The sequence below is a fragment of the Aythya ferina genome (genome assembly GCF_964211825.1).
Source record: "Aythya ferina genome assembly, chromosome: 1".
Lineage (NCBI taxonomy): Eukaryota > Metazoa > Chordata > Aves > Anseriformes > Anatidae > Aythya > Aythya ferina.
In genome coordinates, this window is record NC_140296.1 from 192,984,038 (window position 1) to 192,997,442 (window position 13,405).

Consider the following 13,405-nt stretch of genomic DNA (forward strand, 5'->3'; position numbering starts at 1 on the left):
CTTGCAGTTGTGATTGAAACTTAATTAGCAGCATCGCTATAATGGAACCAGGAAACTTTCAGATGTTTTGTCAAATCCTGGTTTTTTAGTCACCAGAAATTTAATTCCTCATACAATAGTCCATGTGAGCTTCTCAGATATTATCCTAAATTATCACATGTTTAGAACCCTCATTTAGCAGATAATATCACATGAACTGTGGCTAATAAATCCCCTACACGACACATTATCTTTTCAAGGAAACAAATTGTGCTTTCTTAACAGTGAAATTAATTTTTAAAATACATACATTCCTAGTAATAAATCAAACTGGGGTTTGCTTTTAGTGATTTTTGGAACCGTTCCTCATAGAAACACACTTCAGCCTGTTCCTGTGTGTTTATGCTTAGAAGTTCAGCCTTCAGCATGCGTTTCATGCTGGTTTTCTTTGTTGACCACTGAAGGAGAAACTTTGCCAAAAGCTGTTTCCCTGCCCCAAACACTGACCTTTACCTACCTTTCTCTCCAGGTCGTCAGTTGTTCCTTCCTGTCAAGTCAATCATCTTCTTATGTTCTCATTTTCAATAGGTTTTCTGTCATTATTTCTCCCCTGCTGGCCGGCTCAGACACTTGTTTGTACTCCTCTGCACCTCAAAATACTCTTTCTCCCATTGGTCTTCTTTAGGGGGAAAAAACAGCAAACAAACCCAACTTTGCTAGTTCAAAATCTTCTGAAAGGGAGTAGAAAAGTGAAATGCAGGAATGGGTTGGGTAACCATGAACTGTGTCTTTTTTTTTAGTGGGACATTCTGCTTCATTATCTTTCTCCTCACAGTGGGTAGCACAGTAGAAAGGGTACTTGATGTCTCGTCCCTGTTTGCACGGACTGTGCTGCTAAGCGAAGTAAAAATGTTTAAATCTTTCTCCCTCATAGCTGCTACTCATTGCTTTTGCAGGCAGGAGGGGGACTTTCCTGTGGGATCTTGTAAAACCCCGTTGCAAACGGAGCGCGCCTGCGATGCCGCGGTTATCTGCGCTGAGGGGTTGGCCTTCTGCGGCACCCTTTCCCTTTCTCCTGACAAACATCTCGCAGAGCTGCACCGCAGCTCGCCAAGCGCGGCAGACAGGCGACAGACCCGATTTCCCGCAGTTTTGCCGTGTAATTTTGGGCTGTTGTCGCCGGCGGGCCGCCGCTTTCAGCCCTCCGCCCTGAGGCGGCGCCGTTCTCCCGCCTTCCCCGCGGCTGACGGAACCCGCCCGGGGGCCCCGGCGGCGGGCAACGGAGCAAAAAAAAACCCAAAGGTGGCGGCTGGGCGGCTTCGTTCTCGAAGCTTCTCCCCCTCAGGGCCAACGGTTGTAACGGGCGGCGGCTGCGAGGCCTCCCCTGGCAACGGCGAGATGGCGGCGGGCGAGCGGGGGGGCCGCGACTACCTGGAGCGCCACGGGATCCCCGAGCTGCTCCGCCGCCTCAGCGCCCTGCTGCTCTACCACCAGCCCGGTGCGGCTCCCCCGCGGGGCCAGGGCGGGATTTGGGGGGGAAAAGGGAGATTTGGGGTCTTTAAGGTGGTGGCCGCTGGGAGAGATGCACCCGGGGACCGGGCGGGGGTGCTGAGGGAGAGGAGGAGGCAGGAGCGGGGTGAGGGGCGGGTGGTGCTGGTGACTTGGTGCCTTTGGAGAAAGACCTCGGTGGCTTGGTTCCGTTGAAGAATAAGACCTCGGTGGCTTGGTTCTGTTGCAGAAAGACCTCGCCAGTTCCTCATCCAGGTGCTGGAAACAGCGAAGGCCGGCAGGCAAGGCGAGGGGACGTACCCGTGCCTGATGGACGAGTCCAACCTGGTCGCCATGTTCCAGATGCTGGACGTGGCAGACCTGGGCTACATCACGCCCGCGCAGTACCGAGAAGGTCAGTCCAGCCCGGACGGCAGTCAGCACGCTCCCCTCTGTTCAAACAGTTTTGTTAAAACAGTTTCAAAAGAATTGCATTAAAACAGCTTCAACCCCATCTGTACGTATGTAAAAGCATCAGCACTTCTGACCACACAACCTGGACCTTGGAAAGTTAAACGAAGTTACTTATGTTTGTTTTATTTTTTGTTTATTATATCTAGGCCACTTTCAGATGTTGAATTATTTTTTTCAGATTTATATAGGAAATTCTGTTTCCTTAACTTTAGCTCTTAAAACCTTGGGACTGAGCACAGACAACCTGCACGTTGGTGATGATGAGAATGTCACACTGGACACATTCAAGGAAGAAGTGTAAGTATAATGGAACGGGTATGTGCAGAGTTGCTATGCACAGATCTTTTGCTGTGGCTCATGTTTTATTTACAAAAGCACGTCATTAAAAGACTTACAGGTGGTTTAAGCTTACCCGCTGTGCACTGAAAGATTTAAACAGGCACTGTTGCTCTAGCCTGGTGGGTTTGCTCAGCACTTCCCTCAGCCATCTCACATTAGGACCCACACAAAGCAGGCCTGTCAGATTTTCTTCCCTACAAGCAGCCATCAGCTAGCCCAGGACTGAGAGCACTGGTCCAGAAACGTCAAGTACTCGAGCTCCACTGTTGTTTCTGCCTGATATAGCAGAGGTAGTAACACATAGCTGAAACAAGCTTAGAATTTTTCAGTACTTTCTCATCGTTACAATATGGTTCTAGGGAGGATATTTCGGTAACTGTGACAATCACTGAAAGAGTACTAAAACTAGTTATCCTAACTTATCTAACTGGGCATTATTTTACTTTTTTTCCTAGGAAGAAAAGGTTGCTGGAGATTTGGGCTGTGTATTAGATGGAACAGCGGTATGCTCTATATATTAAAAATAGGCATTTTGCTCCATTCTTTCACTGCTGTGTCAGCTGCGAACAACTGATTTTAAACAGTGCTCTCTTCTCTTTTTTTCCTCTCTCTTCCCTGTAGTAGCAATCAGCTGAAAAGGACAAATGACAAAGATTTGTTTACATTTACCAGGGACTTGAAAGGTATCGTTTGAGAACTGTCTTTCTTAGTAAGATTATTTTGTTAAAAATAAGTAGAAACCTCTTTAAAAAGAAAAAAGTATCCTAGAGTCTCCTCCTTCAGCTATTAGCTTACTTTGTTAATCATTGGTAATGAGACAGCAAATAAAATTAATTTTAAAAGTTGTGACAATACTTTTTTTTAAAAAATATTTAAAGAGGTTTAAAAACCAGTTTCAGGAAGAAGTGTTCATGGTTGAAAGATAGCAGTGCCAAGTAACATAGCATTTATTAATTTTTAAAAGAGTCTCAAAAACAAAAGAGGTCTTACTAAAAGAAAATGGGAGAGACTTTGGGACAGAAGAAAAAAGAACATAAATATAGGAAACAAATTGACAAATTCCTTCATTCCATCCCAGGTCCTGCATAAGCATATTTTAGATACAGATCACCCATTACCTGGGATTTAGAGATGTAAAAACGTGTTTAAGTGAGAGTGTCATAGTCATTAGTAATGAAGACTGTTAGCTTTTAAATGTAATGACCAAGTGGTTACATTGAAGTAAGACCTGTGCAGCTAGAAGCCAAGTCAGTAACATTTTCAAATAATTTAAGAGTATATACAATAAATGGTAAAGATTAGATCAAACCAATTATACAGCATACAGTGTTGAAAAAAAATAACACAACTATGTTGTAACTTACTTCAAACAAAAGCAAAGCAAATAAGTAATCTAGATCAAGTTATTAACCAATTCTGAAGTCTTTATTTTCCTGTATTTGGCCAAATAGCTCTCAAATTGAGAAGAATCTCAACATCCCGTTGAGCTAATTTGTAAATACCAAGTTCATTTAATGCTGCTGTTGCTGACGGCTGGTTTGGCTTCAGTAACGCTTCATTTTCTGAGGCTGACTGTAGTACATCCTTCAGCAGCAAGGCAGAGCCAACATTCAAGTTCAGGATAATGCAGGCTTCTTTTATGCTATGGGAGGGAAAAAAAGTTATATGAATTAGTAAAAGACTCACCCATAAGATACACTTAATTTTGTATGCACAGTGACTAAGAAAAAGGCTTCCAAGGATTTCTGAAAAGGATCGAAGTACTGAACTGAAAAGTGGAAAAGTGCTGCCTAGCATACTTGGTCTTGCTCTCTTAGCACTTTGTGTTACAAGCACCAATATTTGCCATGCTTGGCTTGACTTTTACTTCTTAATTTTTCCACTAGTTTAAAAAATACAGAAGAGAAGTTACCATATAATTACCTGTCTAGCCTTCCCAAGCTAGGTTTCTAATTATCAACAGAAAACATTATTTGGTATATTTTTAAAAAACACTCCTTTACAGAAAGCTGCTAGAGTCTGAACATTTTCTCTTATTAATCTCATTAGAGAGCAAACAGATACCCTGCCACATTGTTTCTAGTACAATAGCCACATACCCACTACACATTACTTTTAATGTTCCTTTCTGCATCTCTTTTTTAAGCTATGAATACTACATAGGTATCGATTACCTTTGTAAAGGTAATGTGCTCAAAAAAACTAAGACACTGCTACAGGAATATTCCAATTAAGAATGCCAATACATAACCTTCATCTTCAAGCGTTCAGGACTGAATAACACGTTCCATATTGATCTTTAGATGTGTAGTAAAATTTCTGTCCCAATTAGCCCAGGAGTTTAGCGTTGGACTCTGCATAAGACTGTCAGCTATTTAAAAAGACTAACCAGAAAGAAGGTTGCTTCTCTCACCAGCCAAAGCAACTGGACTGCTAAGCAGAAACATAGTTTAAAGTAGCCTCAGGATAAAGAAAATTTGTTGTGCTGTAACTAAATCTTTGAATAGTTTCTTTTGCCCCACTTTTTGAATTCTGCTTACATTCCCTAAGTTCATCTATCTGCGTGCAGTAGACATCCTCACTGTGCTAAATACTCCAGAACATACATCACAGTCAGTTGCTATCTGAAAACGTGCTGCAGAATCAAAACTTGGGCTGTTGTAAACACTGAAAGATGATCCACATACATGTAGTTCAAGTATTTCTTACCCACTTAAAACTGTAAAAAAAATGTTGGTGATACAGAAAACATTCATCTGGATGTTCTGTTCTGAAACACTAATGGATCAGAAGTTTGCCTACTTACTGCTTGAAGTAGTTTTCTGGCCTCTTACAGTAGTGTGAAAATAAAGGGAAGAGATTTCTACTCATGTCAAACTGAAGTTGTGCTGCTCCTCCTTCATTGAAGTGATTCGCCATGATTATCTGCAAACACAGAGGAGGGGATCTTCTGTTTAGGCCAGTCACCAACACCCGCACAGTACTGCATACATTTCGTAGATACCTACCTCCTGATAGATGAATGTATCCACTTTCTCTGCGAGCATTTGCCAGAATATTTTGAATAGCGAGTGACAGAGCTGCTGTTCCAGTTGGAGCAGGCGGTCTCTTAGGGTCAACAACATTGGGCAAGCTGTGCTCGACAGAGACATTACTGCTTGCTCTGCTTGAGACGGTAAAGATAGCCACCTGAAAGAAATTTCACTGTTATGACTTCGATGTGATAATTATTCATATTACAATAACTGAAATTGAAACTATCCTGTAAGGAAATCTTAGCCAGTTACAATGGTTCAGTTTCCTCCTTTCCCATTTCAAACCTAAAGGTAATCATAGTCTAATGCTTTATTTTAATATCCTTTAATGTTAAGCTGATGCTTTAGTTATAAATCTGAACGTGTTTTTTTTCTTAAAAAAAAAAAAAAAAAAAAAAAAAAGCTAATCTATAAAATCATCAAGCAGTTGTGTTAATTTTGAAGTGCTTCAGAAACTCAACCACAAAAATTCAAGAAACCCTGTGATTCCGTGAGGATAGAAGCAGTAGTTACAGGCCATTTTTAATACTACTTGGAAGAAAGTAACTCTCATCTGAACTAGAGTGACCCAGCGTTCTTCCTAGGGTTTTCAAGACAACATGCCCGCTCACTGCAGAACTACTTTAGAAAGCATAACATCAAAACAGGCTTGAAGTGAGGATAAAAAAAAATTTCCAATACTTACTACCCTGTGCCTTTCCTATCCAGGAAACCAGTTTCTCTTAATAGCTATTCTTGCCTTTATTTAACTCAATGTTTTTAAACAGAAAATAATATTGGAATATGAGAAGAGAGCAAACAGAATCACCTCTCTTTTTTGTACAGCTTTGCAGCATCTGTGACCTCTTTGAAGACATGATGTACTTGACGACTCAACATATCTTGTTTCAGGCGCTCCAGGAGGTTAATCATCTCATCAAAGACAGAGCTCTCCATTGAAGCCAGCTGCCCCAGCTGTAGCTGGCTGACAGTGCTACTTTCTGCACAAACCTCCAGTTCAGCCTGCTGTAGCTGCAGGAAGAACTAGGGGAACAGAAGTAGACATAAGTACTAGCAAAAATCATCTTATTATTTGAACTCTGTGTTTGTACTTTAACAGACAGGGTTCTACAAAACATGCTCCTGACACGTTTATAAACGAAGTCTTGAAACTTAAAACATTGTCCTGATTCAATTAAAACTGTTTTAATCCTAGTAATGCAACTGATATGGGTCCCAAACACAACAGCAGATAGGTAATGGCATGTTTGCTAGTCTGACAATAGCAAGAAGTGGACTGAGTTGAATGTGACACAGCGGTAATGAAGTTGGTTTTGCTTTTAAGCACGTCAAGACACTTTTGTAGATGCAGCTGTACAACATAAAAGCTGCTCTCCTATCAAGTCAAGATTATCCTCTGCTACAGACAGTTTCCTATCAAGACAAAAACAATTTGGAAGCTGCCCATCTCCCACAAAATGCTTATTTCTGCAATGACCACAGAAAAAGTTGACATACTACCGAATAGCTATGGTGCCACTGGGCTATTACAGAAAATAACTGTACCCAACACCCTGTTATCAAAGAGTGACTTTTCCAGACACCACCTGAACCAAGCTGTAATGCAGGCACCCACGCCAAATCCATTTAAACTAGCTCAGCATAGGGATAATTCAAGAAGCGTGCACATGCTACTGCAACACATGCACTTCAGCAGCAATACTATTAGTACTATTAGTTCTATTTTTTCCATAATTAATTCTTCTAAATACATTTACATAAATAGTGCTGAAAATGTAATATTTGATTATGAAACAAACAGAACTAATTTATTTTTAAAAAATTTACTTACTACATTGTCAGCCCAGTCTGCCAGCACCGTTGCGATATAGTTAACGGCATTAAGGATCGCACAGTACCGGAAGCCTAAAGAAGCTCTGCTCTCTTCCTTCATTACTTGAGTTAATCGTATCCTGAAGTCATCAACTAGCTCCTTCTGTAGCCCCAGGAACTGCAGTTTTCTGGAAGCTGTTGGAAGGTTCTTATACCTGTCTAGAAAGACATTATCAAAATATTTAACGTTTCCCAGCACTGAAGAAAAGGTTTTGAACACGAAGCATTATGGTCATCTTTTTACATGATGTTACTCCTACAAAGACATCATACAGTATTTAATTTTTAAAAAGCTGACTTATTTTTAGCAACCTCAAGAAACTACTCAATGCAAAAGCTAAATATGTGAAGAAACAACATATCTGAGATTCCCCTCCCCCTCACGATTCCACTAGCATATTGCATCCTAATACTTTAGGAAATATGTTATCATACCACACCACCTAGCAATATCACATGGCCCCTAAAGCCAGTCACAGTGTAGGATAAAGCCCTTCAATATACAAATAAGCACCTCCTGAAAAGGTAGATCCCGTAGATTCAAGAGGAACGGCAGGATATTTTTCTTGTTGAATTGTAACAAATCATATTCTCTCCATAATTAATGGGTTTGAATGTGTTAAGTTGCAAATTATCAAATTTTAAAAAATGCATTTGAAAATACGTCACTACTAGCTCAAGATTATTTGTGCTAGATAATTTCCTGCTCATCTTGTATTTTGGACAACTTTTATTAAATTGCGAGTATCACAACTTTGCAAAGTTGTTATTTGCTGACTATTATTGACACAGTAGATATTTAATAAATAATATCTGTAGTTTTTCTACTAGTCATTACAAACAAGAGCAATGTCCACAGATTGGCAGTTACCTGTTATAACTAACAACAGAGTCATAAAAGTTTCAGCGCAGTCTGGGACTTTCATTTCATCTATGTCGGTGATATCTTTGTATTGTGATATCCACGCAGCCTCGGATGAAAGCATGGAGTCCATTTTCTGAAGAGCAACTGAGCACAGGAATTGTAAATTGTTTTAGTATTTAATAATGAAAAAAAATTCTAACAACAACAAAAAAACAACTCTAAAACCAAACAATATATAAAAATTAAATCTTTATCCCTAGTGAGTTAAAATTTACGTTTTCAGATCATAAAAAACTCGTGATGACTGGCTTCATGCAGAACCAATTCCAATAACAGCATCACAAAGGCAGGTATAAGAATTCTGTCAAGGCTATTTTTTTTATTTATTTTTTTAATAGTTGACTTGTTCCATTCCAATGTATTTCTTCTCTGATTCTCAAAAATTAATACCCTCGCTCCATTTCAATTTAAAGTCTATCCTTGTCTGCACACTCTGTCAAAATATGCAGGCTAGATCCCATACAGCTCAGGGACAACAGTCCTATAAACTTCAGAAGCACTATTAGAGTCAAACCATTTTTTAGTCAAAATAACTGCAGAGTATAAAAATACCACAGAATCACAGACCAGCTTAAAAAACAGGGTTGGACGCAGCATTAACCCCTGGGGCACTCCTCTCATTTCCAACCTCAAAAATACAACTTTTGGCGTAGCCCAGTCCAAGTGACTTATCCTGTTTGAGAAGACTATTTGTATTCTGCACAATCAGAAAGAAAATGTGTCAAGGCCAACAAAATCCATCACAAATCTTACATTTTTTTTCCACTGTTAGCCACCTCTGGAAGCAGGACTCTTCTGAGAGAATATGCATGCAACTGGGAAGGGTGCTGAGGTAGCCATGAACGCTGTAGAGCTCTCTCTCAAACTGAAGTACCTCATCCACAAGGTGACAAAAGAGGGCATCATCGTATAACAGGAATGGAATATCTGCAGCAAGCTTCTCCAAAATCAGCATTACCAGAGCACGAGAGAATTCAAGCTTTTAAAAGAAGAAAGTGAGTAAAGTATCAGAGATACGGACAAACATGGGCAAACATGTATGATCTTAAAACTGTTACTAGACTCAGTTAAGTCTCACCACAAGTTTAGTGAAATCAGCAGAAGAATGCTTGTACAAATTGACTGTATAAATGCTTACATATAAAACACACAAAGTGCTTACCCCAGCATTCACTGAAGATCCTGCCTTGTCCAATATCGGCTGGATTTTGTCATCAAGGAACTTGGAGTGATTTCCAATCCACATAAGCACTTGTGTTAAATACCATTCAGGCTTATTTAAAAAAAAAAAAAAAAAAAAAAAAGAATGAATCCCCTAACATACGTAATACTATTAAAAATGCATTGTATTAGCAACTGTAAGAGCGTGAGTGTATTTATATTTACTCAAGACTGTTAACAGAAACAGAGACTTGTGCAACTACAGTATTAGAAAACAGCTCTCCAAGTCTGCTGTAGATGTATTACAGCAACATTAACATTTACCTGTAGGAAACCTGCTTCACTGACAATTCTCAGATAAAATACACAAGTCTTTGAAGATAACTCATTACAAAAGCAGGTCAGTTTCCAACTGGCGAAGTGGACATCTCTCTGGCCCAGAGAAAATGTTTATGCCTCTGCAAGATCTCCACGTGTTACCTTGGCATCTGTCCCCACTAAGGGACACACAAGTACTGCACAATTTAAGAATCCTAATTTCAGAGAAGAAAGTGTCCAAGTGACACAATTTAAATACAGTAATGTATCTGTTGCTTAGAAAAATAAACAAATAAATCAAACTGCTTTCTTCCATACCTTGTTTAAGACATTGGTTGGTTTATTTCCAGTGAAATGATACTTGAATCTTTTCTGCAGAGGATTCAGCATGATCTGGATTGGAAGGATAATGGGTGGTGATGGGGGTAAGGAATACTTTTCTGGAAGCTGTTTAGGTTTGGTTAACAATTCATCGCTAAGTTTGACAGTCAAGGACAAATTTAAGTGTTGATTCCTCCACTGGTAAAATTTCAATCAAGTGGGTTTACAGGAGTGAACACCTTAGCTCTACCTTGTTGGCTAAAGGCAGTATTACACAAGGCATACAAGTCCTCAAATACAAACAACACTCAAAATGCTTCCGTTTTATAAGTTATGTTAAATAACTCTGGCTGCTAAGGATAATTTATTCAGTGATAGTACAAGTCACTGAAGTCAGTTTGATTTAGGAAACCAGAATCATTTAAAAAAAGAAAAAGGGAAGAAAAAACACCATCATCAATACCAAACCCAAGGGCTATCCAAGAGACGTGCATATTCACGTTTCCTAAAGAAGTATCAGGCTCACAAGATTACTAAATGGTATTCATGATTTTCCACTTTGAAGCAACTGATTTAAGTGGCCCAGTCTCTGATAAAATTGTTACTGGCTCCAGGTTGCCCTGAATGACCTTGTTTCTTCCCGGTCCAGTCCTGCTGATTTAAACATCAACAAAAAAGCTACAACCACTCCAGGAAAAAAAAAAAAAAAAAAAAAAAAGAGTAAAAATGGTTGTTTGAACTTCAGCTGTGCTTGATTTCACCCACAAACAAAAGGAACAGGATGAGCAGCAGTGCCTTCTGACTTACCTCAGAGGCAAGTTACTATTTCTGCTCAGTGAAAATTGTTCCATTTTTTAAAATTCCCTTCTGAGACAAACATCTTGAGTTTTCTCTCTCTTCTTTCTGGGACTGCATATATTAAAGTGATTAACACAGATTTCAAGTAATGCTAGGAAATTAAAAGCATTAACTACGTCTAATTAAAAAAAAAAAAAGCATCATCATTTGTATTAATATAGGTAATCTTGCTGAAAGTATAGAACGTAAGGTGTGCACATCATGAAGCCTGAACTGCAAGTTACCATGAGATCACTGGATCTGATGACTTGGAGTTATGATCCTGCTACTGCTAAAAAGAGGAACTTGAATTTTAACTGAAAACGACTTTTAAATTCTTGCTCCGGCCACCTAGCATTATCTATATGTAAAGTACCTTATAATGTTAATACAAAGTAACATAAATTCGATTTCATTTTTGACTTTCGGGAGCTCTGAAATCCATTATCCTTACTAAAACACGCCACTATTTAAAAGGATACGAGGTTTGCAATTTCAGAAGCTGACAGAATAACGTCTCCAAATTGTTGTATATGTCAGGAGCATTGGCTGGAGCAGCAAGGCCAAATGCCTGAGACTGTGGTGGCCCCACAAATGGCCAGCGAAGCTGGGTCAGCACCTCTTCAAAGTCACTGCAACATAAAATATGTACCTTAGCACAAACCTACAGTACAACACAAAGGCGAAGCAGTGACAGTGCATCCCTTACCTTGACAACTTGTCCTTAAGAATTTTATGCCAGAATTTAACAGTGGATCTTACAAAAGCAAGAAGATGAGAACAAGATGATTCCTGAAGTTTAATATCCAGTTCTGCCATAAAAGCTAGAGTACTGGCTGCCTCTGGAACATTGTTGGTCATCAGATACTGCTGAATGTTATCACTATAAAATTCAAGAAAAGTTGAGGTCAGACATTCACTAAGAATCATTTGTGCACTGAAAAATTGAGATAAAACTTAATCTAAAATATTTTAATGAGACAAACATGGTTACCACTCTCATCATGTATATGCAGTGCTAAGCCCTGAAAAGGCTGTGTGATAACATTAGTGAGAATATTCTTAAAGTATATAACATTTTAAAGTATACCAACTTTACCTTAACTCTTCTATTCGTGAAATCCATTTAAGATAGGACAGGTGCCGTTCAATCTCCTCTACTTGACTAATCAGCACACCAAGCTCCTCCATCCATGGCTCAGCTTTCAGTAAGTGGCTATCGATTGAATCAGATAGAAGAGCTTCTTCCTCTAGAAGCCGATTCAGGGATTTTTTAGAATCTTCTGCATTCTTCAAGGCCTTCTGAATTCTTTTAGGAACTTCAGATGAAACTGTAAGTACCTACAGTTACAGAAAAGTATTGAAACTCACATGAAAATATTGCATTATATAGAGTGGTATCTTGAAATTTCAATACTTTGCTTCAATTTAGTTAAATCTTATGACTGATTTTACTACTTAATCAGTCATAAGGCACATTCAGCATATTAAAAAAAGGGAATGTGCTTACCTGTTCTTCTAACTGCTTTTTATTTTCAGATAGCTTATCGATGAGGCTGCCCAGCTTCCTCAGAGAATCATAGTCGTTTCCAACTTCTCTTTCCACAAATTCAGAAACATAGTACGGGATATCGCAATGGTCTAGATCTCTCGTTACTTCTTTCTTTGTAACGTTAACAGTTGCCATGTTTTCTTTATCTGCAATACTAATCATACAACTTCAGTTACTCACCGCTACGACAGCACTACCAGCTAGAAACCTCCCGAGGATACAAAGCTCAATGAAGAGCAAGGCAGTTCAACTCAAATAAGACGTTTAATAATGATCCTGCATTACACAAGATGAGATGTTAGCTTAAGTCTTAGCTGAGAAATCTTACTTACATGCGTTCCTCTGGTGGTTTATTATATATTAACTAATGAAGTGGGACATGAGTGTGACTGGAAAAAAGTCCCAAAAGCATGACTTAATAATCATTGCAAATAGTTCGGCATGTAGGTAGTTTCTACTTAGGTAAGTTAGAAAACATGGAAACACACCAATAAATAAATAAATAAATAATTTTGTGAAGTAGAAAGAGAAACCACGATCCCCCTCTTTACCTGTTCACACACAGAAGCATCAAGTGCTGAGGGATTTATAACTGGCCAAGGCTCCGCTCAGGTCTGACGTTACCAATCATCGCTTCTTCTGCCAGAGCGACAGGGGGGGACACCCGTGAGGAAGCCCCGGCAGGGACCAACAGAGGAGCACGGCATCGCCTCGAGGAGCTCCACAAGGCCCTGGGCGACCCCACAGCCGGGGAGCCCCGGCCCGGCCCCACAGCCGGGGTGCGGGCACCGGGTGACCGCCACCACCGGGTCCCCGCCGCCGGTCCCGGGGCCCTCAGCGCCCCCCGTCCCCCTCAGCCCCTCTGAGAGACCCGCGGCCGCGCGCCCCGCCCCGCCCCTGCCGCGTCAGCTCCTCGCTGCGCAGCCCCAGGGCGCACTGCGCACGCGCGGCCGCTCCCGCCCCACCCACCCGCTGCCGCCTGAGGGAAGGGGCGGGAAGGGGAAGGGGCCGCCCCTGACGGCCCTGCCTGTGCCTCATGGCTCAGCCCCTGTCAGGGGACACAGCGAGGTGGTCCGGATACGAGGCTCTTCAGGGCGTTTATTC

The 13,405-nt window shown here is 40.5% G+C and overlaps 2 protein-coding genes across 2 annotated transcripts; one reads left to right on the top strand and one right to left on the bottom strand.

The window, feature by feature from the left end:
• Positions 1 to 618: 618 nt before the first annotated feature.
• Positions 619 to 3,122, top strand: EFCAB10 (EF-hand calcium binding domain 10). The gene is made up of 4 exons (XM_084536764.1): positions 619 to 1,477; positions 1,718 to 1,882; positions 2,154 to 2,238; positions 2,736 to 3,122. Exons 1-4 carry the CDS (start codon positions 742 to 744, stop codon positions 2,770 to 2,772), a joined length of 1,023 nt encoding a protein of 340 aa, XP_084392890.1. The 5' UTR covers positions 619 to 741; the 3' UTR covers positions 2,773 to 3,122.
• An 87-nt stretch (positions 3,123 to 3,209) lies between these two features.
• RINT1 (RAD50 interactor 1) lies at positions 3,210 to 13,182 on the bottom strand. Its single transcript, XM_084536630.1, has 14 exons — positions 12,853 to 13,182; positions 12,260 to 12,455; positions 11,849 to 12,090; positions 11,459 to 11,632; positions 11,232 to 11,381; positions 9,910 to 10,066; positions 9,275 to 9,385; positions 8,866 to 9,091; positions 8,059 to 8,196; positions 7,147 to 7,346; positions 6,124 to 6,338; positions 5,289 to 5,469; positions 5,087 to 5,205; positions 3,210 to 3,922 (listed from the first exon to the last, which is right to left on the bottom strand). The coding sequence occupies exons 1-14, from the start codon at positions 12,870 to 12,872 to the stop codon at positions 3,706 to 3,708; spliced, it is 2,346 nt and encodes a 781-aa protein (XP_084392756.1). The 5' UTR covers positions 12,873 to 13,182; the 3' UTR covers positions 3,210 to 3,705.
• Between the last annotated feature and the right edge of the window lie 223 nt (positions 13,183 to 13,405).